This window comes from Stegostoma tigrinum, chromosome 19 (assembly GCF_030684315.1).
Source record: "Stegostoma tigrinum isolate sSteTig4 chromosome 19, sSteTig4.hap1, whole genome shotgun sequence".
NCBI classification, from domain to species: domain Eukaryota; kingdom Metazoa; phylum Chordata; class Chondrichthyes; order Orectolobiformes; family Stegostomatidae; genus Stegostoma; species Stegostoma tigrinum.
Window position 1 is genome coordinate 61,206,741 of NC_081372.1, and position 27,391 is coordinate 61,234,131.

General features: G+C 45.1%; 1 protein-coding gene across 2 annotated transcripts in view; it reads left to right on the top strand.

Annotated features, from left to right (window-relative positions):
- Positions 1–9,351: 9,351 nt before the first annotated feature.
- LOC125461609 (endothelin-1-like) overlaps positions 9,352–27,391 on the top strand; it is a 38,003-nt gene continuing 19,963 nt past the window's right edge. For both annotated transcript variants that reach the window (XM_059652645.1, XM_059652646.1), the window contains exons 1-2: positions 9,352–9,557; positions 25,994–26,186. In XM_059652645.1, the coding sequence (XP_059508628.1) occupies positions 9,509–9,557; positions 25,994–26,186 (242 nt within the window). In that variant the 5' untranslated portion in view covers positions 9,352–9,508. The remainder of the gene's footprint in view (positions 9,558–25,993; positions 26,187–27,391) is intronic.

Genomic DNA, 27,391 nt, shown 5'->3' on the forward strand with positions numbered 1-27,391 from the left:
TCCACCAACAAGTGATGAAACAACAATGCTACCAGCACGCTTGGCCCAAGCGCAACTCCCAACACAGCAAGACCAACACTCTTGGCATGGTCCTTACAGACCGCCATCTGATCACTGAGAACCATAAGACCAAATCCACAAGACACATACACAACATTCCACTACCTCAGCAAATAATACATTTAGAAAAGAATAAAAAGATACAGAAGACCCTTGAAATGTTTTGTTTACTCATAAAGGTCGATTCTCAGTAAGTGTGGAAGAAGAGTTGAGATGGTTAGCTGGATCAGGGACATGAGCAGGGTGAGCAGTGAACTGGGACAGAGCAGAGCGTGGTCAGTTGGATGGAGGAATGAGCTGGGCAGAGAGGTAGGTGAGAGCTTAGTTGTCTGACTGGTTAGGGTGTGAGCTGGGAGAGGTGGTCATATGTGTGAGAGATATGTTGGAAGAAGCGGTGAGTTGCGTAGGTGGGTGAGAGAGTGAGCAGGATAGGTAGGTGCGGGGGTGCATTTAGTGAGGGACTGAGCTGGGTAGTTGGCTGAGTTTGATGAGGTGGATAAGTGGGTGAAGACTGAGATTGTAGGTTGGTGAGGGGTGTTAAAGGGTGAGGTAGGTGAGTGGGTTAAGGATGAGATGGTTATGGGGGTGAGCTAGGCAAAGGGATCAGTTGATTAGGTAAGATAAGAAGGTGTAGAGCTGGATGAACACACCAGGCCAAGCAGCATCAGAGGAGCAGGAAGGCTGATGTTGAAGGCCTAGGCCCTTCTTCAGAAGAAGGGTTTTCTGAAGAAGGGTCCAAAGATGTGCAGGGTCTAGGCCCGAAACATCAGCTTTCCTGCTCCTCTGATGCTGCTTGGCTTGCTGTGTTCATCCCGCTCTACACCTTGTTATCTCAGATTCTCCAGCATTTGCAGTTCCTGCTATCAGTTGATTAGGTGGGTGGTTTTGGTGAGAGGTGAAGGGTGAGGTGGTTAGATGGGTGAGAGGGTGAGCTGGATAGGTGGGGTGAGAACATAAGGTTAATTTTAATTTGGGGTCTGATTGGGTTGTAGCTGAAATATGAGACTGTAATAGATCAGGATGTGGGACTAGTCAGGTGTTTAGGGATGAGGTTGAGTGATAGGTTGAGGTGCTCAGTTATGTTGCACTGATTAATTCTTGAGTAAAGCAGTTATTAGAGTGTCTAACATTTTATAGATAAGTACCAGGTTAGGACCCACCTTCCAACTCAAGGTTCTGCCCTGAGCTGGGGAACAAAAACATTCAGAGTAAGTCCCATGACCTAGTGTATAGAGGTATAGATAGAGTGGATAGCAGAGACTTTTTCCTAGGGCTGTTATGAGGGGCATAGTTTTAAAGTGAGTGGAAGTAGATATAGGTGAAACGTCAGAAGTAGGCATTTTTACTCAGAGAGTGGTAGAGGCATGAAATGTATTGGCGGAAAGGATCGTAGTGTCAGCTGCATTAGGGGCATTTAAGCAGCTATTAGATAGGCATATGTATGATAGTATAAGGTAGGGGTGGAGGTTAGATAGACCTTAGGTTTATGGCAAAAGTTCAGTACAACATCATGGGCCAAAGGGCCTGTACTGTTCTATATTCTATGTTCTGTGTTCTACGTGCTAACATCAGCCTATCAGGAGTTTAATCTTTCTGGGAAATACTGTTATTCTGATGATAATGCTGCAAGATCTTGACCCACATCCGTATCTCAGAGAATCTGGTCACCAGAAGACTTGGGCCATGATTATGATTACTCATAAAAAGCTGGAAACTAATTATCATCTGTAAAATAGCTCAGGTCATCACATTTACTATTGCATTGCAGTCAGAGAGTGAAGAAAAAGAGGCCAATTACCCAAAGTAACAAAGTGTGGAGCTGAATGAACACAGCAGGCCAAGCAGCATCTTAGGAGCAAAAAAGCTGTGCTCCAGCGACTGTCTGTGTGTAGTTTGCACATTCTCTGCGTGTCTGCGTGGGTTTCCTCCGGGTGCTCAGGTTTCCTCCCACAGTCCAAAGATGTGCAGGCTAGGTGGATTGGCCGTGCTAAATTGCCTGTAGTGTTCAGGGGTGTGTGGGTTATAGGGGAATGGGTCTGGGTGGGATGCTTCAAGGGGCAGTGTGAACTTGTTGGGTCGAAGGGCCTGTTTCTACACTGTAGGGAATCTAATCTAAACTCGGATTCTCCAGCATCTGCAGTTCCCATTATCTCCGATCACAATTACCCATGAGGGTACAGCAAGAAGTACACTCAGCAAAATTCTAAAATTAAGTTAGAAGCATAATTATTTCTGACAAATGGGAACCAGAAGACGTAGCACTAGAACTGATTACCCTTCCTAAACTTCCTTGAAGAAGTTGGTGCTGAGATGATTTCTTGAAACATTGCTGCCTTTCGGCTAAAGGTAGACACACAACACCATTAGGGAGGGAATTCCAGAATTTTGACCCAGTGGCAGTGAAGGAACGTTGATATATTTCCAAGTCAGGGTCTAGAGTGGCTCGGAGGGAAACTTGAAGGTGGTGGTGTTCCCATGTATCTGTTGCCTTTGTCTTTCTAGATGGAAGTGGTAATGAGTTTTGGAATTTGCTGTTTCAGGATCTTTGGTGAATTTCTGCAGTGCATCTTGTAGACAGTATACACTGCTGCTATTAAGTATTTGTGCTAAAGGGAGTAAATGTTTGTAGGTGTAGTGTTAATTGTTTGTGCTAATAGTGCTAATTGTCCAAGACTGTTTTTGTCTTGGATCTTTGTCAAGCTCCTTTGTCAAGCACACATCCAGGCAAGTACAGAATACTTCCTCACACACTTGACTTGTTCTTTGTAGATAGTGAACAGGATTTGGCGAATAAGAGGTGAGTAATTCACGATGATATTCTTAGCCCCTGATCTACTTCTGTAGCCATTGTATTTACATGGCTAGTTCAGTCGAGTTTCTGAATAATGGCAACCCCCAGAAAGTTGATAGTGGGGGATTCAGTTATGCCAATGCCATTGAATATCAAGGATGATGCTTAGATTCTCTTTTGGAGACAGTCATTGCCTAGCGCTTGTTTTATTATTTACCACTTGTCAGCTCAGACTGAATATTGTCCAGGTTTGCTGAATTTGAACATGGGCTATTTTAGTTTCTGAGGAATTGTGTGTTTCTACATTTTCGGGATTGAGATATCTCCACCATAGTGTTGAGGTTCTGTGTCATGTGTCCTAGTAGTATTGCCTTGGAGTCTAGAGACTCCATCTCCTGGGTTCTCAGCTTCATGGAAGCTGTGAATACCTTCTCTGGATACTGAGGATATTATCCCTGGAATGCATCATATTTGGACACTGCAAGTAACATATCTGGATGCTAATGATAAAAACTCCAAGTGCTGAACATACCTCTCTCTGTTAAAAGGACTAAGTGTTAAGTGAAAGGGAAATAGTGCAATGGCAAAGCAGGCCTGAGGTCAGGTGGTGTGGCAGCTGAGTGAAAATGTCTCCTCACGGTGATATGAAAATCACTGCAAAGAGGCCAGAATCACACGACACCAGGTTATAGTCCAACAAGTTTATTTGAAAACACAAGCTTTTGGAGCCTCGCTCCTTCTCAGGTGTTAGTGAGAGAGGTGGTATCAGATGCAGAATTTATAAGTAAAAGATCAAAGGGTCACACCACTGAGAGGATATATCACATCACTGCAAAGACGAAGAAGTCACAGAGCCCTTCATAGGAAAAATTACAAGATACATATCAGAAACAGGGGGTAACCAGAGGACTAATCAGATTGAAGAAAATTGAGTATTAATATCATAAGAACATATCTTCTATTGTTTTATTTTTGATTGTGGTCAAAATATGAAAAGGACTGTCTCAAACCCAAGGTCTGTGGAAGGAACTGTTACATTTTGTAAAACACATTATGGAACTCATTGGGAGTTGTATTTACACTGCTGCTTTGCCCATAATTGGGAGGTGTGATGAGATGACATAGTACGAGGGGAAGAGTACAGAGTGAGATTTAGACGGCAACAAGTGGCTGATTGATTTGTGTAATTGTGACCAGTTGTGGATGCCGAAAGTCATTTGCTTGACAACAACTATCTGATTGACTCCTGGGTAGCTGACATCCTAAGCAGCTGTGGATGCTACTGGAAGGAGATACCATCAGACTGCTAAAAGACCAGGTTCCACTCAATAAAGGTATGTGAAGCTGGAAGAAAGACTGTTACTTTCCCCCACCAGTTCCTGTCAACTTTGACCAGTAACTCAGAGACTTTACTAATTGACCTGTGCCTCCTGCGAGGTGAAAAAATTTGGAGAAAGGAGGTCCAAAGAATAAGGTGTCCTGGGAGGCAAAAGTGTTACGACACTGGAATAGTAAGCCAAACCAAATCAACACTTCTATCACTGGATTCACAGCACAGTAAAATTAAAACATTCAATGAACCTCAAAATTGTTCACATGTTCCTAACTAGATTTAACAAATAACAGATTGTGGACACCATGTTTATAACTGCTAAGGTTTGATAGTGGATTCAATGGGATGTAGCAAAAAAAACTCTAAGTGTTCCAAATTAACACATTTATCAGTGGTAATATATATATTAAGTAGTGACAAATTTATTAAGCAGGCCAGTTCCTAACAGCAAACATCAGTGTTTTGCTCTCTCCTTTCTTTCTTAAAAATAGATTGTTGTTCAAAGTTCAAATTCTCAATTGCAGTTCACAGATCCAATCCAAAAAAATCAGAAAAATAAAACTAAACCACCGCAATGCTCTTAACGTGCCTCCACCCTCAAAAGAATGAAACATCATTTCAATAATGCATTTCATGACAAGATTAATAATACTTAAATGACAACTGAGATACAAACTCACAGATGTTCAATTCTTCCTCACACCAGATTCTTTAATCATTATACAACTTTCTTAGTTACATTAACAAATTTTCAGCAGCTTGTCTTTTTTGGGATAAAGCATTAGGAATTACATTTTCCATCCCTGAAACAACAAATGTGTTATGGTCAGCAGAGTGTGAGGCAGACTTTGAGAAGCTGAATACAATCTTGATAAAAGAACTAGTGTTGGCACTCCCTGATTTTTGCGGACCTATTAAAACAGCATTTGAGTTGGGGGTGGGTGCTGTCTTGTTACAGAATGATGATTTGAGAATGGAGAAGCCAGTGGGACAGTTCTCCAGGGAAGTAAACCAGCCTCAGCAGAAGTGCTGTACAATAGAAACATTGAGGTTATTATTGGTTCGTCAGCACTTTGAAATCTTTGTCCGACACAGTGACAGAGAAACATTAACCTACACAGACCACAATACACTGACTTTCACTGAAATGTTGGAGTCTGTTACTTCAACCATTTGATGTAAAGGTCATTCACATTTTGGGAAAAGACAATGTGTTTGTAGATGATTGACTTGAGCTTAAGGTGGCAGAATAATCTAAGGGTTTTAGAAATGCTGATTGTATGAGGGTTCTATATGGGGAGAAAGGATGAATGAATGTAAGTCTTGTGTTTCGTTGTTTGTGTGTCCCAGACACTGTGAAGGGATAGAAGATTAGCTAATAGACAGGGTGGAAGAGAATGGAAGAAAGTTGACACTTGCAAGTTGGCTGTAAGTGATGGGATTGCCACAAGGATCAGTGCTACGATTCCAGAAGTTCATAGTTCAATATCTAAGACAGACTATAACTTCATTTGCTGACACAAAGAAAGGAGGATCTCTCTTTCTTAACGGTGTGATTGCTATTTCTGAGGGTGAGCTCTCTCTTTCTGTGGTTGAGGTCTGTCTTATTGAGAATGGCTGTCTCCGAGGTGTGTGTTTTTCTCTTTCCCTGGGGATGTAATGAGGGTCTCCATTTTGGGGGTGAGAGCGTTTTTCTCTCTCTCTCTACCTCTCTCTCTCTGTGGGTGCCAGTCTGTTTCTCTCTTTCTCTGGGAGAGGGTCTCCTACTCTGGGTGTGAGGGTCTCTTTATTTTGATAATAGAAACATAGAAAATAGGCCTTTCGGCCCTTCCACCTAGCACCACTATTCAATACGGTCATGGCTAATCATGCAATCTCAGTATTCCATTCCCACCCTCTCCGCATACCTCTTGATCCCTTTAGCCGCAAGTACCACATCTGTCTCCCTCTTGAATATATCTAATGACCTGGCCCCAACAGCATCCTGTAGGAGAGAATTTCACAGGTTCACAACTCTCTAAAGTGAAGAATTTCTTCCTCATCTCTGTCCTGAATGGTTTGCTCCTTATTTTTAGACTGTCACCCCTTGTTTTAGACTTCCCCAACATAAGGAACATTCCTCCCACATCTAGCCTGTCCATCCCCATGACGATTTTATATGTTTCTACGAGATCCCTCCTTATTTTTCTAATTTCCAGCGAATACAAGCCCAGTCAATCCAACCTTTCTGCATATGTTAGTCCTGTCATCATGTGAATCAGTCTGGTGAACTTTCACTGGACTCCCTCAATTGCAATAATGTCCTTCCTCAAACTAGTCAACCAAAACTGCGCACAATACTCAAGGTATGGCTTCACCAAGGCCCTGTATAACTGCATTAAGATTTCTTTACTCCTATACTTAAATCCTCACGCTATGAAGGCCGGCAAGCCATCAGCTTTCCTCGCTGCCTGCTTCATTCTGTATGCCAACCTTCAGCAGCTGTTCCATGATGGCACCCAGATCTCATTGCACCTTGCCTTCTCCTAAACTGCCACCATTCAGATAATTCTGCTTCTTCCTGTCCCGCAGGCCCGACCAGTCCCCCTCCACCGACACTCTCGTCCGCCTAGCTGAACTCGTCCTCACACTCAACAACTTCTCTTTTGACTCCTCCCACTTCCTACAGACTAAGGGGGTGGCCATGGGCACCCGCATGGGCCCCAGCTATGCCTGCCTCTTTGTAGGTTACGTGGAACAGTCCCTCTTCCGCACCTACACAGGCCCCAAACCCCACCTCTTCCTCCGGTACATTGATGACTGTATCGGCGCCGCCTCTTGCTCCCCAGAGGAGCTCGAACAGTTCATCCACTTCACCAACACCTTCCACCCCAACCTTCAGTTCACCTGGGCCATCTCCAGCACATCCCTCACCTTCCTGGACCTCTCAGTCTCCATCTCAGGCAACCAGCTTGTAACTGATGTCCATTTCAAGCCCACCGACTCCCACAGCTACCTAGAATACACCTCCTCCCACCCACCCTCCTGCAAAAATTCCATCCCCTATTCCCAATTCCTCCGCCTCCGCCGCATCTGCTCCCACGACAAGACATTCCACTCCCGCACATCCCCGATGTCCAAGTTCTTTAAGGACCGCAACTTTCCCCCCCACGGTGATCGAGAACGCCCTTGACCGCGTCTCCCGCATTTCCCGCGACACATCCCTCACACCCCGCCCCCGCCACAACCGCCCCAAGAGGATCCCCCTCGTTCTCACACACCACCCTACCAACCTCCGGATACAACGCATTATCCTCCGACACTTCCGCCATTTACAATCCGACCCCACCACCCAAGACATTTTTCCATCCCCTCCCCTGTCTGCTTTCCGGAGAGACCACTCTCTCCGTGACTCCCTTGTTCGCTCCACACTGCCCTCCAACCCCACCACACCCGGCACCTTCCCCTGCAACCGCAGGAAATGCTACACTTGTCCCCACACCTCCTCCCTCACCCCCATCCCAGGCCCCAAGATGACATTCCACATCAAGCAGAGGTTCACCTGCACATCTGCCAATGTGGTATACTGCATCCACTGTACCCGGTGCGGCTTCCTCTACATTGGGGAAACCAAGCGGAGGCTTGGGGACCGCTTTGCAGAACACCTCCGCTCAGTTCGCAAAAAACAACTGCACCTCCCAGTCACAAACCATTTCCACTCCCCCTCCCATTCTCTTGATGACATGTCCATCATGGGCCTCCTGCACTGCCACAATGATGCCACCCGAAGGTTGCAGGAACAGCAACTCATATTCCGCCTGGGAACCCTGCAGCCATATGGTATCAATGTGGACTTCACCAGTTTCAAAATCTCCCCTTCCCCGACTGCATCCCTCAACCAGCCCAGTTCGTCCCCTCCCCCCACTGCACCACACAACCAGCCCAGCTCTTCCCCCCCACCCATTGCATCCCAAAACCAGTCCAACCTGTCTCTGCCTCCCTAACCGGTTCTTCCTCTCACCCATCCCTTCCTCCCACCCCAAGCCGCACCCCCCGCTACCTACTAACCTCATCCCACCTCCTTGACCTGTCCGTCTTCCCTGGACTGACCTATCCCCTCCCTACCTCCCCACCTACACTCTCTCCACCTATCTTCTTTACTCTCCATCTTCGGTCTGCCTCCCCCTCTCTCCCTATTTATTCCAGTTCCCTCCCCCCATCCCCCTCTCTGATGAAGGGTCTAGGCCCGAAACATCAGCTTTTGTGCTCCTGAGATGCTGCTTGGCCTGCTGTGTTCGTCCAGCCTCACATTTTATTACCATTCAGATAATAATCTGTTTTTTTGTGACCAAAGTAGGTAACCTCACATTTAGCCACACTATATTGCATTTGCCAAGTATTTGCCCACTCAGCCTGGGTATCCAAGTCACCCTGCAGCCTCTTATACCATCCTCCTCACAGCACACGCTGTCACCCAGTTTAATGTCATATGATGAGGATCTTTGACTGCAGGTGAGTATCTGTCTGCCTGGGGATGAGGGTCAATCTCTATGGGTAAACACATATTTTGCTCTCTCTGTCTGGATGTGAGGGTCTCTCTCTCTCTGTTTTTCTCTGGGTGTGAAGGTCTCTATCTGCCAGAGTGACAGTCCAATTCTTGGTGTGAACACTTCTCTCTCTAGGTATAGGGGTCACTTTCTTCAGGAAAAAGGGCCTTTGCCCTGGATCTGTATCTGTCTCTACGTGTCTCTTTCCTTTTCTCTTTCTCTGGGGGTTTGTCTCTCTCCTTATATTTGTGGGCTTGCGTGTCTCTCACTCTCTCTCTTCCTATCTCAGTGAGTGGCCTCTCTCTCTCTCCCTGGGTGTGAATCTCACTGTCTCTGGGTCTGTGAAGTCTCTTCATCTTTAGGGGACAGTATCTGCCTCTGGGTGGAAATATTTATCTCCAGGGAAAGAAGCTCTCTTTGGATTAAGGTTTCTCTCAGTTGAGGGTCCCTCCCTCAGAATGTGAGGGTCTCTCTCTCTCCCTCAGTGGGAAGGGTTTCTCTGGGGTGAGGATTACTCTGGAGTGGAGGATGTCTCAGTAGGGAGGGGTCTCTGGGTGGCTCTGTCTCAGCGACTGTGGGGATGTAGATCTCTGTTGGAGTCTGGCTGGCTGGGGTGGGGATGTATTTCGGGAGGAGCTGGTGTCTGTCGCTCTTGAGCCCTCCCCTTGCCCCAAGCTGGCTCGGATGTGGGGCGGGAGGGGGAGGATGCTGAGGCCGAGATCCAAAGGAGGAGCAGCCGCCGGGAGAGAGACAGAGACCGGGACAGACTGAGACACGGGCTCCAGAACGTCTCTGCCCATGTGGACCCTGGCGGTGGTATTTCTAATCGGGGCTTTCCCAGGAGCAGGTAATACTTGGGATAGGGAGCGGGAGGGGAGAGAAACCGGGATACGGAGCGGGGGGAGAGCGGGATAGGGATCGGGGGTACTGGAGAGAGAGAGAGAGAACGGGATAGGGAGCGGGGGGTGGGCGGGGGAGAGAGAGAGAGACCGGGATAAGGAACCGGGGAGAGAAAATCGGATAGGGTGCAAGGGGGGAGAGAGAAAAATCGGGATAGGGAGCTGGGGAAGAGAGAGACTGGGATAGGGAGCGGGGGGAGAGAGAGAGAGAGACTGGGATAGGGAGCGGGGGGAGAGAGAGAGAGAGAGACTGGGATAGGGAGCGGGGGGAGAGAGAGAGAGACTGGGATAGGGAGCGGGGGGAGAGAGAGAGAGAGAGACTGGGATAGGGAGCGGGGGGAGAGAGAGAGAGACTGGGATAGGGAGCGGGGGGAGAGAGACAGAGAGAGAGAGACCGGGATAGAGAGTGGGGGGAGAGAGGGAGAGAGACATATGGGGATTGGGGCGGGGGGCCAAAGAGAGAGAGACCGGGATGGGAGCCGGGAGAGAGAGCGAGAAAGAGAGACAGATTGGGACAGGGAGTGGCGGGGAGAGAGAGAGAGAAACCAGGATAGGGAGCGGGGGGAGAGAGAGATTGGGATCGGGAGTGGAGGGGGGAGAGATTGGGATCGGGAGTGGAGGGGGGAGAGAGAGGGACCGGGGTAGGGAGCGGGGGGAGAGAGAGATTGGGATTGGGAGTGGAGGGGAGAGAGAGAGGGGCCGGGGTAGGGAGCGGGGGGAGAGAGAGAGAGATTGGGATAGGGAGTGGAAGGGAGAGAGAGAGAGAGGGGCCGGGGTAGGGAGCGGGGGGGAGAGAGAGAGATTGGGATAGGGAGTGGAGGGGAGAGAGAGAGAGAGAGAGAGGGGCCGGGGTAGGGAGCGGGGGGAGAGAGGGAGAAATCGGGATAGGGAGCTAGTGGAGAGAGAGAGACCAGGAGAGGGAACGGGTGGAGAGTGAGACCGGGATAGAGAGCAGGGGGGGTGAGAGAGACTGGAATGGGGAGCGGGGGGAGACGGGAAGAGAGAGGGAGAGACAGAGCTTCCGGGATAAGATGCAGGGAGAAACAGACAGAGTGGGACCATGATAGGGAGCTGGGGAGGAGAGAGAGAGAGTGAGACTCAGATGTGGAGTGGGGAGAGGGGGAGAGTGAGACCGGGATAGGGAGTGGGGAGAAGGAGAGACTGGGATAGGTAACGGGGGGAGAGAGAGAGACCGGGATAGGGAGCTGGGGGTGAGAGTGAGACGGGGAGAGGGAGAGGGAGAGAGAGAGAAAGAGAGACAGAGAGACCGGGATAGGATGCAGGGAGAAACAGAGTGAGACTGTGATAGGGAGCTTGGGGGGTGGGGGGGGGGGGGGAGAGAGAGAGAGACCAGAATAGGGAGCGGCGAGAGGGAGAGACTTGGAGAGGGAACGGGGGGAGAGAGAGAGACCGGGATAGGCAGCAGGGAGAAAGACAGAATGAGACCGGGATAGGGAGCGGGGCGGGGGAAAGGGGTGGGTGTAGAGAGAGAGAGAGTGGGGGCGGGGGGGAGAGAGGGGGGCGGGGGGAGACAGAGCGACCGGAATAGGAGGCAGGGAGAAAGAGACAGATTGCGACCGTGTTAGGGAGCTGGGGGAGAGGCAGTGAGAGTGTGAGACCCAGACATGGATTGGAGAGTGGGGGAGAGTGTGACTGTGATAGGGAGCGGGGAGAGGGAGGGAGAGAGAGAGAGTGAGACTGGGATAGGGAGCGAAGAGAGAGGGTGAGACTGGGATAAGGTGCGGGGGAGGGGGGAGAGATGGAGAGAGACCGGGATAGGGAGCGGGAGGAGAGGGAGAGATCGGGATAGGTTGATATTCCCTGTTTCAGTCACCTGGAATGGTGCTTGTTGGCCTGATAACTTGTAGCATTTTGAATTTTTATCTGAATCTTCCAAAGCTGTTGTTTCAAGACTTCCCCTTTGGATCCAAAAATTGCAAATGTCACCCGGTTAGTTATGCATGTTGTGAAAAAAAGATAAAATTACAGATCTGGTTGCCTAACGTCTGTTATTTTGACTGGATTCTGTAATTATGAAAGGAGTAACTGAGCTCTCAGAAAGATTTAGCTGAATGGAGTATAAAGGGCAAGTTTAACAATCCTGATGTCAATCTTGAAGGAGTGGAGATGGTACAAAAGCCTGTGTGTAGTAGTTTATAGAGACTTTCAGATGATATTTGTCAAGATTAAAACTAAAACCCTGGAACTGAAGGCAATGTGCAGACCTGGCAGATGATCGCTAGTAGATGAAATGGAAGAATATAATGTCCCACAGTAATCATCAAAGTATTGATGACTTTGCTAGTGTTCTGGTTCATCAAATACCAAGTTTGCTGGTGACACAAATGTTAATAAATTGTGCCATGATGTGGAAATGCCGGTGTGGGACTGAGGTGAACAAAGTCAGAAATCACACAACGCCAGGTTTTTGTCCAATAGGTTTATTCAAAATCACAAGCTTTCATAGCGCTGCTCCTTCATCAGATTAAGCCTTTACCTGATGAAGGAGTAGTGTTCTGAGAGCTTGTGATTTTAAATAAACTTGTTAGACTATAAACTGGTGTTGTGTGAATTCTGAATAAATATTGCAGAAGTGGAATATAAAATTATGCACAGGCAAAATTGTCTGGATATAAACTGTCCCATTGGGAACACCCTCATGATTAGGTTCATGAAGGGTAGGTCATGTTTAACTAATTTGGTAGAATTCTTTGAGGACATTACTTGCTTGGTGGACAATGGGGAACCTGTGGATGTGGTGTATCTAGATTTCCAGAAGGCATTTGACGGGGTGCCACACCAAAGGCTGCTACAAAAGATAAAGTTGCATGGTATTACAGGTAATGTATTGGCATGGATAGAGGATTGGTTGACTAGTAGAAAGCAAAGAGTAGGGGTTCATGGGTGTTTTTCTGGTTGGCGGTCAGTAGCTAGTGGTGTGCCTCAGGGATCAGTGTTGGGACCACAATTATTTACCATTTATATAGATGATTTGGAGTTGGGGACTAAGTGTGGTGTGTCAAAATTTGCAGATGACACTAAGATGAGTCCTCGAGCAAAGTGTGCAGAAGACACTGAAAGTCTGCAGAGGGATATAGATAGTCTGAGTGAGTGGGCAAAGGTCTGACAGATGGGGTACAGTGTCGATAAGTGTGAGGTCATCTATTTTGATAGAAATAGCAGCAAAATGGACTATGTTTTAAATAGTAAAAAAATTACAGCTCGCTGCTGTACAGAGGGACTTGGGTGTCCTTGTGCATGAATCGCTGAAGGTGGGATTGCAGGTGCAGCAGGTAATTAAAAAGGCAAATGAAATTTTGTCTGCCATTGCTAGAGGGATGGAGTTTAAAAACAGGGAGGCTGCGCTGCAGCTGTATAGGGTCCTGGTGAGGCCACACCTGGAGTGCTGTGTGCAGATTTGGCCTCCTTACTTGAGAAGAGATATACTAGCACTGGAGGGGGTGCAGAGGAGGTTCACTCAGTTGATTCCAGAGTTGAGAGCGTTGGATTATGAGGAGAGACTGAGTAGACCGAGGATATACTCATTGGAATTCAGAAGAATGAGGGAAGATTTTATAGAAACATATAAGATTATGAAGGGAATAGATAAGGTGGAGGCAGGGAAGTTGTTTCTGCTAGCAGGTGAAACTAGGACGAGAGGGCATCGCTTCAAAATAAAGGGAAGCAGATGTAGGACTGAAGTCAGGAGGAACTTCTTCACCCAAAGGGTTGTGAATCTGTGGAATTCACTGCCCAGTGAAGTGGTTGAAGCTACCTCGCTGATTGTTTTTAAGGCCAGGCTAGATAAATTTTTGAACAGTGAAGGAAATAAGGGTGATGGTGAGCGGCTGGGTAAGTGGAGCTGAGTCTCAAAAAGATCAGCCATGGTCTTGTTAGATGGTGGGTTAGGCTTGAGGGGCCTGATGGCCTACTCCTGCTCCTAGTTCTTATGTTATGTTCTTATGTCTGATAGATTTTTAACAGTTGAAGATTTTGGATGAAACAAGATAGATACAAGAATTCTTGAAATGCTGAGTCACTAAGACCAGACTCAGGGATCCATACACATGAGTTGTGCAAATGTAGTCAAGTCAGTCAAAACAGGAAGACTGTTGCAGCAATGTTGACAGAAGTTGTGTGTCAGGACTGTGCAGTGGTCCCAATACAGCTGACTACATAGGAATCAAACAGCAAATTGAAATTTTTGATGGGCAATTGCTGATGTCTGTATTCCTCTGAAAAAGCGTCACATCTGGGTGACAATCCAGGAGTTTACGGGGTCTCGACGGACTGAAGATTAATATCTACCCAGGAAACATGGGAGGATTAAAACCTGCTCTAATTGCGAGTTAACAATGAAACAGAATGTGCAGCCCTGCACCCTAGCTATCCAAAACCCCCAGATCTGACATTTGTGTGTGAGGAGGGTGGGAGAGAGAGAGAATGTGTGTGTGTGTGTGTGTGTGTGTGTGTGTGTGTGTGTGTGTGAGAGACGGAGAGTGTGTGCGTGTGTGGCACATGCACACCTCTCCCCCTGCCCCCCCCGGCACACACACAAACACACACAAACGAATCAATGGGGTAAATTTGTATTTGCAGATACATTCTATTTTGTTCAAAAAGCACACAATTTATAGACGGTCAGTCAATGTGGCATTTTATAAATTCCTACTTTCGAAATAAAACCAGTCTGACTCCAGACAAAAACACAAACTGTTTCTAAACAAGGATTCACACCCAACGTGCATTGTCTGACCTAAAATGTCACCTCTTCTTTACACTGATAAAACCCAGGACAGTGACTTGAAAGGAATTCAGGGATTTACATATACATATTAATGAATTAACACCTTGTAACTGATTAAAGATTTAACAGCATTTTAGGTTTGTTTAGTCCTCATCAGAGGTGTGAACCTATTATCTTTTATGTATAAATTTTGCATCTGATACTACTTCTCTCACTAACACCTGATGGAGTGAGGTTTCAAAAGCTTGTGCTTTCAAATAAACCTGTTGGATTATAACCTGGTGTTGTGTGATTTCTGATCTTGCCCACCCCAGACCAACGCTGGCACCTCCACATCATAGATAGTATAAGGAGCCGGGCTCCAAATTAATGAACAAAACCTCAAGGGTAATAATCTTTGAATTATCTCCTAACCACACACTAATTAGCAGTTGATACATGCAATTAGTGAAATTACTATATGATTCAATGTGGGAGAAATGGGTTCCACATTATGGGGCACAGAGAAAATAGGGCTGTACTATTGGGAGCACCCATACCAGAACAGTATGGGGGGTGGTGGGGGTGGTTGGCGCGGGTGTTCCAACCAACTAGGGAAGCAGAAAGAACATTAAGCTAAACAGTGGGATTGAAAGATTACGTTTAGAAAATGAAGGGGCAGGGTGAAGGCAAGGGAGCAAAGTTGTGACAAAAACAGAGATTGCTGGAAAAGCTCAGCAGGTCTAAAAACATCTGTGGAGAGGAACTCACAGTGAAAGGTTTGGGTCAAGTGATCCTTCCTCAGAACTCAGGCAAAAATAGTGATTTGAGAAATGAAGATCAGAGAATGATTTGATGCAAACAAAGAGGATAAATCTAAGGATATACCAACAATAGATGTTATGTAAGAGACCACATATTTTTCAATTTCTTTGAAACTTTGAACAGACGTGGAAGTGGGACTGCCATAACTGAAAAAACGAAAGTTTTACAATTGGAAAATCAAACACTGCGTATTGTTGAGCTGACATTGCAATGTTGCTTTTTTGGAAACAAAAAGAGGGAGAAACGAAGGCTGAATGATAATGACAAGTTTTCAGTTAAGGAAAGTCTTCCTGGCAATGGCTTTCTGATTGGTTGACTTTCTAAATGTTGAAAAACTGTAAGTGCAAGAGCAGCAGAGTGAGAAACATCCAGAGCTCGCAGAAGGAAGGCCAGCATCTCTCACTCTTTTTTTAATTTCATCTGCTTCTGCTCATTCTCAGTCTCTCCCATCCTCCCTCCATCCCTCACTACTTTCTGTCTCTCTCTCTCTCCGTCTACCTCCATGTTAATAAAGTCTGAAAAATAAAAAGAAAGAGGTTCAAATAAGAAACGATCTACATTCATCTGACCAGCGATCAAAACAGAGGACAATCTTCATGGTACATACGATAGTGTCGCATTGCTGCAAAAATCAAAAGGACTGTGAGAGAAATATTACTTTACACCTTATGGTCTGGACTTTGTATGTGTGTGCGTGTGTATGTGTGTGTGTGTGTGTGTTTGGCTGTCTGTCTCTGCGTGTGTGTGAGTGAAAGAGCAAAAGAGAGAAAGGGGCTTGAAAGGGGTCTAGTTTAAGTTGCACAAGTTATAATTCCTTTCTTTACATGGCTCTTGCTAAAGTATGTTACAATAAATAGAAATATTTCTCATTTTTACTTTTTAAAAAGCATGGTGTGGTTTAATTTCCTTCTGGGTGGCAGTCAGTCAAGCAAATTGAGTTTTGATCGTATCTTTGGGATCTTTATACATTTATACAGATCTTAACAATTTATGCAACAGTGGGGAGTGATTATCAGAGCATTTTTCCCAGTTAAATCATGACTGTTTCAAAGAAAGCAGAATGACGAAATAAATGGCTTTGTATCTAAAGATAGCATTCATAGAAAAGTAAACAAATTGATCGTATACACTGAAATAAATAGATATAACCTGATAGCCATAATGTAGCCATCCCTACACGATAACAAGGATTGGATCCTGAATATTGAAGTGTATATGATATGTAAGCAGAATTGGAAATGGGTAAACATCAAGGGGGATGTGTAGCGATTTTAATCAAATATCACATTAGTGCATTCTTTAGACCTGGTTGAGGAGATCAGGATTCAATGGAGATGAGAAATTATTGGGAAAAGAACTCACTATTGTGAGTAGTCAACAGGCCCCTTAAATAACCATAATCTGGGACAAAATACACCAGAAGAAATATTGGATTCTTGTGATTCAGGATGACAATTATCATGGGTGACTTTAATCTACATACAGACTCAACAAATCACATTGATGATGATAGCCTGGATGAAGACTTCTCATAGTGATTTTGAGAGAATTTCGCAGAGATACGCATTCTGATATCATCTTGAGAGTAGATTAAACTGGACTTGGTATTGTGTAATCTGATAGAATTAATTAATGACCTTACAGTAAAGACACCCTAAGTAGTTTTACTGGACAAGTCAGATGCCAGACTGAAATCTGGCTTGATTTTGTTTTGTTTTGATTTGAACATGTTAGTTCCTTATTGACAGAGTAAATATATTGAGATTCATTTAACCTGTTCAAGATTTTATCCCAAACTTCCAGTTTGGGACAATCACTAACTTCTTACTTTAAGGTGATCTAATTTTGCTATATTTTCCATTTCTCAGGAACATGGCCCTATACAACCACCTCTACCTAAAGACTTCATAGAACTGGCCAAAACTTTGGAAAATGAAAATAGAAGCTATTTTTCCCCACTATGCTGTGGGTGTTTATCCTAAGCTTAAAAAGAAGTCCAGAAGTCTAGAAATGTCTAACAGACCTTAAAGCACAATGGACCATCCTCCTAAGTCATACAATATCCTAAGTAAACAAAAGTCCATTAATGCTGACAAAGAAGCTCCTCAAATGTAACCACACAGTTTATATCATAAAAAGGTGACCACAATATGTTTGGAAGGGAGGACAATGTGCCTCAGACTGAAATAAGTTCAAGGTGCTTTTGTCAAATGGAAATCACATTTAAGTTATATTTATCGGAGTTCTTTGATGATTAACTTGTACCATAGATAAAGGGGAACGAGTGGATGTATCATATTTAGCTTTCCAGAAAGTATTTGATAAGATTCCAAATCAAAGGGTATTTGCAGAATATGAAAGTTCATAGTATTGGGGGGTAACATATTCAGATGGATAGAAAATTGGCTGGAGAGCAGGATGCAAAGAGTAAGAATGAAAGGTCTTTTTCAGGTTAGCAGGATGTCTCACCTCTCCCTGCACAATTTTCAATACTCACACATCTGCAAATTTTTAAAAAATGTTAGGGATGTGGGGAAAAGGTCAAGGGGAAACAGTTCAATGTCACCAGTACTCAGGATTCAATGGAGAGGGTTCCTTTCATATCACTGATTTTAAAGGAAAAACTGTATGAGAGGAGAGTGCTGATCGATTGGCAAGTGATCTCTTATTGTCATACCTTCATGGCATTCCTCATGAATTTTCCTAATGCATATAAAACCACATGCTTTTACAAATAAGCCTTTTTCGCATGGACTCATGTTCTGTATTACCAATCAACTATTTCTTTAAAACTTAGCAGCTACCCTTTCCTCAAATCCATGCTAAACCACTTAATCCATGCCTTAAACTTATGCCCTCCAGTCTTATACACATCTGCTATGGGGATGGGAAATTGAAAACTAGAGGGCATAAGTTCAAGGTGAGAGGGGAAAGATTTAAGGAGGAACTGAGGGGCAACTTCTTCATACAGAGAGTGGTGAGTATATGGAAAGGGCTGGCAGAGAAAGTAGTTGAGGCAGGTACAGTAGCAACATTTAAAATAAACATTTGGATAGGTACGTGGATGGTGAGGATTTAGAGGGATATGGACCAAATGCAGGTGATTGGAACTAGCTGGGTGGACACCATGGTCAGCATGGCTCAGTTTGGGCAGTTACCATGTTGTATTACTCTATGAGGAAAAGATTCTCACAATCTACCCTGTCTACACCTCTCATAATTTTGTATACCTCAGTCAGATCCATCCTCTGCTTCACAGAAGATAAAGCCAGCCTATCCAGTTTCTCCTCATCCCAGTATTCTGGTGAATCTGCTCTGCATTCTTTCCAGTGCAGTCATGTCCTTTCCACAGTGTGATGGCCAGAACTGCACACAGTATTCTATTTGTGTCCAGTTCAATGTTTTGTAATGCTGTAATAAGACAACCTTGCACCTACACTTTCCTGAAACTTCCGCTCCTCCTCTGGACGCTGCCCATTCTCCAATCAACACACAGACTCCTAAGCACAGGCTCACTCCTTGGACCTGCTGCCCACCTCCAGCTAACCAGCACACTTCTCGCTCCTCATCTGTCCACCCCAATAATACACCCTACCCCTCCACCTTTCCTCCCGCCTCTCTACCTCATCATTCCCACACCCACCCCCCATCCAATCGTCCATCCCACTCCCCAGCCTAATACCGTCCCATTCTACTTTCCCTCCCACCACACTGTGTCCAACCCTCACCCATCACATGCTATCACCCTCTCCTATCCCCTCCTTTAGCCTCTTTGGGACCCCCACAAAACCGCACCCCTGAACTTTGCCGCATATGCGCCATCACCCCGACCTCGAACTCTCTGAGGCTGAATGTTCTGTCCTTTGTTCATTGCTAACTGCCAACATGACATCGGCTGCCTTGATTTTTTGAGTCCCCCCACCCTCTCTGAACAAGCAGCACTTCACTCTCTCTGCACCAATCCCGCTGGTAAAGGCAAGGTGGTGGTAGTCTGGAGGACGGACCTAAATGCCACAGAGGCCAAATGCCAACTCTCCGATGCCACATCGTACCTCCCCCTTGAACATGCACTCTCAATGGCCCATCAAGCCATTGTCTCCCACATTGTCAGTGATCTCATTACCTCCAGAGCTCTCCCCTCCACCGCCTCCAGCCTTATAACCCCCAGCCTTGCACTGTCCGGTTCTACCTGCTCCCCAAGATCCACAAGCCTGACTACCCCAGCCAACCCATCATCCCCACATGCTCCTGCCACACTGACCTCATCTGTTCTTATCTCGAGTCTATTCTCTCTCTCTTGGCCCAGGCATTCCCTACCTATATCCTGGACACAAACCACACCCTCCATCTTTTCAGAAGCTTCCAGTTCCTTAGTTCCCAGGTCTTCATCTTAATATGGATGTGCGATCCCCCTATACATCCATAACCCACAAGGATGGCCTGTGGGCCCTCAGATTTTTCCTCTCCAACAAATCCATCCAGTTTTCCCCCACCAATACCCTCCTCCGCCTCGCCAAACTAGTCCTCACCCTCAATAAGTTTTCCTTCAGTTCTTGTTACTTTCTCCAAATCCAGGGGGTGGCTATGGGCACTTGCATGGGCCTCAGCCATACCTGCCTGTTTGTCAGTTATGCCAAACAGTACTCTTCAATACCTACCTGAGTTCCCCAACTCTTCTGCTGTTACATCGATGACTGCGTCGGTGCTGCATCCTGCAGCCAGACTGAACTGGAGCAGTTCATCGACTTCACAAACAACTTCTATCCTGCTCTCAAATTCACTTGGTCTATCCCAGACATCTTCCCTTTTCTTGACCTCTCCATTTCCATTTATGGACTGGCATTTGCTGTAAACCCACTGACTCCTATAGTTACTTACACTACACCGCCTCCCACCCTATATCCTGCAAAAACCCCATCCCGTTTTCCCAATTCCTCCGTCTCCATCGCACCTGCTCAGACGAGGAGACATTCCACTCCCTAACTCCCTGATGTCCTCCTGTTTCACACAACGCTCTTTCTCCCTCTGACATCCAGACAGGATTCTACCATGCCTCCTCCATTCCCTGCTCCACAGCTCTGACCCCCCACAAACATAATAAAGACAGGGTCCCCCTTATCCTCACTTTCCACCCCACCAGTCTCCGCATCCAACGTATCATCCTCAAACACTACTGCCAATTCCAATTAGACCCCAGCACCCAGAACATCTTCCATTCCCTATCTCTCTCTGCTTCTGCCCATCACCGCCATTCCATTACGTTCCCACCACCACCTTTATCTATAGCTCCCCGTACTCCCACATCCAGTCCTGTAGAAAGGCTATACCTGAAACGTTGACTTCTCCTTTCCTCTAGATGCTGTCTGGCCTGCTGTGTTCTTCCAGCCTCCTGTTTGTCTACCTATATTCTACACCCTGGGTAATGAAGGCAAGCATCCTGTATGCCTTCTTCACCACACACACTGTCTCTCTGTGCTGACACCTTCAGGGATCAACAGAACTTAGACATCAAGGTCTCTTTGCTCCTCTATGCTCCATAGGGATCATTTAGTCTGTAAGTCCTTTCTTTATTGGATGTCCAGAAATGCATTGCCTTACACTTATCAGGATTAAATTGCCATTGCTCTGTCCAATATCAGACTGTGGCCTGAGACCATCTGTTTCACTATCATCAGCACCACCAATTTTCATGTCACCTGCAAGCTTGCTAATTAAACCTTCTAGATTCACATCCAACTCATTAATGTATATGATAGACAACAATGGCCCTAGCACCGATCCTGGTGATACATCACTGGTCACAGTCTATTATCCTTTGCCTCCAATTTGCCAATCAATTTTTGCCTTGGATCCCATAGGGATCTCTTGGAACTTTTGAACCAGCCTTCTTTGTAGAACTTTGTCAAAGATCTTACTGAAGCCCATGTGAACCACATCAATTGTACTACCCTCATCAGTTTATTTAGTCACCTTTTCAAAGAGGATTGATGAAGGCAAAGCAGTGGACATGATCTATATGGACTTCAGTAAAGCTTTTGACAAGGTTCCACATGGAAGACTGATTAACAAGGTTGGATCACACAGAATACAGGGAGAACTAGCCATTTGGACACATAACTAGCTCAAAGATAGAAGGCATTGGGTGGTGGTGGTAGAGGGTTGTTTTTCAGTCTGGAGGCCTGTGATCAACTGTGTGCCACAAGGATCATTGCTGGTTCCATCGTTCTTTTGTCATTTATGCAAATGATTTGGATGTGAGCATAGGAGGTATGGTTAGTAAGTTTGCAGTTGATATCAAAATTTACAGTGTAGGGGCAGTGAAGAAGGTTACCTCAGAGTACAACGGGACCTTGATCAGATGTGCCAATGGGCCAAGGAGTGGCAGATGGAATTTAATTTAGATAAATGTGATGTGCTGTGTTTTGGTAAGCCAAATAAGGACTGGATAAGTACATTTAATGGTAAGGTTCTGGGAAGTGACCTTGCAGTACAGGTTCATTGTTCCTTGAAAGTGGAATCAGATAGACAGGATTGTGAAAAAGCCATTTGGTACCAAATATCTTTATTGATCGGTGCATTGAGTATAGGTGTTTGGAGGTCATGTACAGGACATTGGTTGGGCCACTTTTACAATTCTGGTCTCCCTGCTATAGGAAAGGTATGAAACTTCAAAGAGTTCAGAAGAGATTTACAAGGATGTTCCCAGGGTTGGAGGGTTTGATCTATAGGGACAGGCTGAACATACTGGGGGTGCTTTCCCTGGAATGTCAGAGGCTGAAGGGTGACCTTTCAGAGGTCTATAAAATCATGAGGGGCATGGATAGGGTGAAGAGCCAAGATCTTTTCCCCAGGATAGGGGAGTCCATAACTAGACAGCATAGGTTTAAAGTGAAAGGGGAAAGATGTAAAAGTGAGCTGAGGGGCAACTTTTTTATGTGGAGGGTGGTGCATGTACAGAACAAGCTGCCAGAGAAAGTGATGGAGGTTGTTACAATTACAACATTTAAAAGGCATCTGGATCATACATGAATGGGAAGGGTTTAAAGGGATGTGTGCCAAATGCTGGCAAATGATTAGGTTAGATTCCCTACAGTGTGGAAAGAGGCCCTTTGGCCCAACAAGTCCACACCGCCCCTTGAAGCATCCCACCCAGACCCATCCCTCTATAACCCACACACCCCTGAACACTATGGGCAATTTCCCAAGGCCAATCCACCTAGCCTGCACATTTTTGGACTGTAGGAAGAAACTGGAGCACCCGGAGAAAACCCACGCAGACACGGGGAGAATGTGCAAACTCCACACAGACAGTTACCCGAGGCTGGAATCGAACGTGGTCCCTGGCGCTGTGAGGCTGCAGTGCTAACCACTGAGCCACCGTGCCGCCCTTTACATTCATTTAGAATATCTGGTTGGCGCAGACAAGTTGGACTGAAAGGTCTGTTTGCAGGCTGTAAGTGTCTATGACTATGATTCTAACTCAACTAACTTAGCAAGACAGGATTTTCCTCTAACAAATCCATGCTGACTACCCCCGATCAATCCTTGCCCTTCCAAGTATTGGTGTATAGTCCTCAAAATTATTTTCAATCATTTCCTTACAATTGACATCAGACTGACCAGTCTGCAATTTTCTGGCCTATTCCTGCTGTCAATTTTGAACAAAGGAACTACAATAGCTATCCTCCAGGGTGACAATTCACCTATGATCAGCAAAGTATTAAATATTTCTTCAAGGAACCTCCTCCCTTGCCTCCCATAGAAGCCTGGAATACATCCTGGGGATTTGTGCACCTATATGCCCACTAAAATGTCTAATACCTCCTCCTCATTAAATTTAAATTCTATGAATCTATGAGATATGTTTTTTTCTCTGCACATTGTGAGATTTTGGAAACCTCTGTCTGAGATGGATGAAGCGTCATTGGATTTTTTTTAAGGTGAAGGTAAGTAGGTTCTTGGTCACAAGGGAATCAAAGGCTATTTGTGTAGATGTGGAATGGGAATGTGGAATTCAAAACAGAAACAAATCAGTCATGATATTATTGAATGGCAGAGCAGACTTGAGAGGTCAAATGGCCTATTCTTGCTCCTCATTCATGTGTTTGAATGGATGGGTAGCTAGGTAAAGGGGATTCGGGGGGTAAGCTTTGTTAATTAAGGATGGTGAAGTTACATTAGTGAGAGGTGACCACTGAAGATCAGGGTGTTGAATCAAAACTGAAAGAACTATGGGTGCTGTAAACCAAGGAAAAAAAACATTGTTGCTGGAAAAGGCCAGCAGGTCTGGCAGCATTTCGTGAAGGAAAAAGCAGAGTTAACGTTTCAGATTCGGTGACCCTTCCTCAGAACTGTGTAAGGTGTAGAATCAGTTTGGGTAGAGATAAGGAATAGTAATAATAAAAGTTACATATGGGAGTAGCTCATAGGCCTCCAATGTAGCTACACTATACAGTATGCAGGAAAAAATTACTATGGCTTGTAAGAAAGTTAGTGCAACAAACATGGGTGGTTTCTAATCTTCATACAGATTAGATGCATCAGCTTAGTAAAGGTAGTCTGTAAGACAAGTTCAGAAACTGTATTTGGAATGATTTCTAAGAGCAGTACATTCTGATGCCAACCCAGAAGCAGGCTATTTTAAAACTGGTAGCAGGCAAGGAGGCAGGATTAATTAATAAATGCATTGTAAAGCACAAAAGTAACCATAACTGCTAGAATTCCACAATCTGGTTGAGGGTGAGAAGTGTAGATTCAATTGTTAAGCATAAATAAGGTCTCGCTCTAGAGAATGATAACTGAGTTGGCAACGTGAATTGAGAAAATGAGCTGATATGTAGAATAACGGAGAAGAATTGCCCGATATTTAAGAAGATATTCAGCTTTTTTTATGAACTTCACCTTAATTGTCAACCAAGCGACTGGGATAAACCGAATAAGGAATGTCAGAATGAAAAAAACCTTTCAGTCCTCAAATGAAATAACAGATTCTTCGACCCAAAGACCCACCAATCTCACAAATCCAAAGATGACATATTCTTGTAGAATAGTCAAAACTCCACACCTAAATTTGTGGGGGATAAGTTTGTGGAAAGTGTGATTATAAAGAACATTGATGGGATGAAAGCTTGGGTGAGATGTTTGTGTACAGGTGTGAAAGAGTTAATGCTGAAAGAGTGAACTAAACATTATTCAATATGAAGATGTCACATGCATCAGGCAGGGGAACAACACTGGATCTTGAAGGAAAGAGAAATAACATCGAAATCTCCCTCATAGTCCCATTAATAATGTCTATTGTAGCAACGTAATGAGGATTTTTAAAAAAATGTATTCATGGCAAATAGGTGTTGCTGACTGGGCCAGCATTTATTGCTCACCTCTAGTCACTGTTGAGAAGGTATTGATGAGCTGCCTTCTGTGACCACTATAGTCCATGTGCTATAGGGAGACATGCAATGTTTGTAAGGCAGGGAATTTCAGGATTTTGAAACAGTGACACTAAAAGAACATGGATCTTTGGTGAATTTCTGCAGTGCATCTTGTAGATGGTACACACTGCAGTGACTGAGCATCAATGGTGGAGGGAGTGAAAAAGTGTGGTAGTGCCAAACAAGTAGACTGCTGTATCTTGAATGATGTCAAGCTTCATAATTATTCTTGGAGCCACATTGATGCAGACAGTGGAGTTGTTATCATGAAGATGGTTGTGTGGCTTTGGGAAACATGGCTCACTTCCTAGATTCTGACCTGCTGTTGTAGCCACTGTATTTATATGGCTAATTTAGTTCAGTTTCTGGTTAACGGTCAATGTTGATAGCAGTGGATTCAGCAATGGTATCACTGTGGAATGTCAAGAGGGAGTGGTTAGCTTCTCTGTCATTGGAGATGGTCACTGCCTGCCTTTGGTGTGGCATGAATGTTACCTGCCACTTTTTCAGACCAACCTGGATATTGTCCAAATTTTGTTCCATTTGGACATGGACTGCTTCAGTTTCACGTGACTCATTAATGGTGCTGAAAATTGTGAAATCATCAGTGAACATCCCCACTTCTGACTTAATGATAGAAGGAAGGCATTGATGAAACAGCTGAAGATGGTATGGCCTATGACACCAACCAGAGGACCTCCTGCAGAGATGTGGTGGAGCTGAGACGTCTGACCTCCGACAAGCACAACTATCTTCTTATGTGTCAGTTTTGACTCCAACCAGCAGTGAGACTTCCACTGATTCCAGTTTTGTTTGGACTCCTTGATACCACACTCAGTTAAAAGCAACGTCAAGGGCAATCAGTCTCACTTTGCCTCTTATCATATTTGACCCAAAGCTGCAATGAGATTAGGTTGAGTGGACCCAGCAGAACCCAAGCTGAACCCATTCCCATTTAGTATTATGGAGCAAACTACATCTTGTTCAAGACAAGAGCCTCTTGTTGTTGGATTACAAAGTGGCATTCCTTCACTAGACTAGATCAAGCAAGCAGTATAATTCCCAACCAGCAGAGAGACCAGGAGAGAGGACTGCAGTAAACTTACTAGCTGGATCTTACACCATGATGTTATGTTGAGGATTTGTTAAATAATGCATGGAATGAGGGGGTAAATGGTCAGAACTAATGGTCAGAATGAGGTGGGCATTTGATAAGTGTTGGATGAAGTGTGCGAATATTTAGTGCATCAATGGAAAATGGCTACATGTGTTTAATTAATAAATGAATGAAGTGAAGGGGTATTCAGTGAATCAGTTGTTGAATCTCTCATTTGTCTGTATATAAGTGTAATTGAAGCTTGTCAATGTGATTAATCCTCCAACTTGTGCTCTTTCTTTGCAGGTATCTATGGGGGAGAGCCCTCAAACAGTGCCAGAGGCATGGAGGTAGACCTACGAGCCCCCTTTCATTCAGGGATCAATGCTGCACTGGTGCGACCCCGAGCGCGTGTTAAACGTTGTACCTGTTACTCGTACAAGGACAAAGAGTGTGTGTACTACTGCCACCTAGATGTCATCTGGATGAACACCCCGGAGTAAGTTGTGAACAGGTGGAGCTAGATGTGTACTGAACTCAAACTCAGGTCAGGTATATAGGAACACTGGGGCAGTGGGAGGCCATTCAGCTCTTTGAACCTATTCCTCCAAATAGTGCAATCATGGCTAATCAACCACTTCAAAGTCTTTTTCCAAAATCAACTCCTGATCCCTTTGAAACATTGCTATTTAGAAACCTATCAAGTTAAACAAACTCAAAGACTGAGTTTCGACAGCTGTCTGCAGTAGAGAATCCCAAAGATTCGTAACCTTCCGAGTAGGGTGACAGCCACGACACTGGCACCTACCCACAATGTGAAAAATTACAACAAGTCGACTGTAGGATGAAATCGGGTCGGGTTTCCCTCACTGCCTGCCACTGACTTAACCATAGAAGCTCTGTTCTTTAGGAGCCAGGCAGCCCAGCCAATAGCAGTGGCACTGAACCACGCTTGGTGTTGGACAGTGAGATTCCTCACCAAGAGTACGTCCTGTTCTCTTGTTACCCTCAGTTCTTCTTCCAGTAGGTGTTCGACATGGAGGAACACTGACTCATCAGCTGAGTGAGTTAGTAATCAGCAGGGCCTATCCTTGGCCATGTTTAACCTGTTGTGATCAGATTCTCTGCAGTCTAGAGTCAAAGTTGAGAACTCCCAGAATAATTTGTTCTCGACTCTGTACCACTGCATCCAATAAAGAAAATCTATCACAGCCTTAAATGTACTCAATGTCTGAAAATCCACTACATTCCAGTGAAAGCATTGTTGATCCTCTCAGTCATGGAGAGTCGATGCCATATCCTGAGACTATTTCTGAAACTCAATAGATTCAACACTGAGGGCTTGTTTCTTTCTGTCTGTGCTATCTAGAACATGGGGCGCAGTCTTAGGACAGGGGCTAAAATGAGAAAAACTGCCTTCATTCAAGGGGTTGTAAATCTTTGTAAACTCTACCCGTGAGACTTGTGGGTGATCTGTTTAGGATACCCAAGGCTGAGAAAGACAGATTTTGATCTCTCAGAAAATCAAACAATCTGTGGATTAAGCAAAAAAGTGGAGTCGAGGTGGAAATCATCAATGATCATACTGAATAGCACAGCTGGCCTGAAGTCTGAATGGTTTACTCCTGATGTTTTTCTTTTTTCTTTCATGTTTGGGTGTCACTGGCAAGGCAAGCATTTGTTGCCCATCCCCTAATTGCCCTT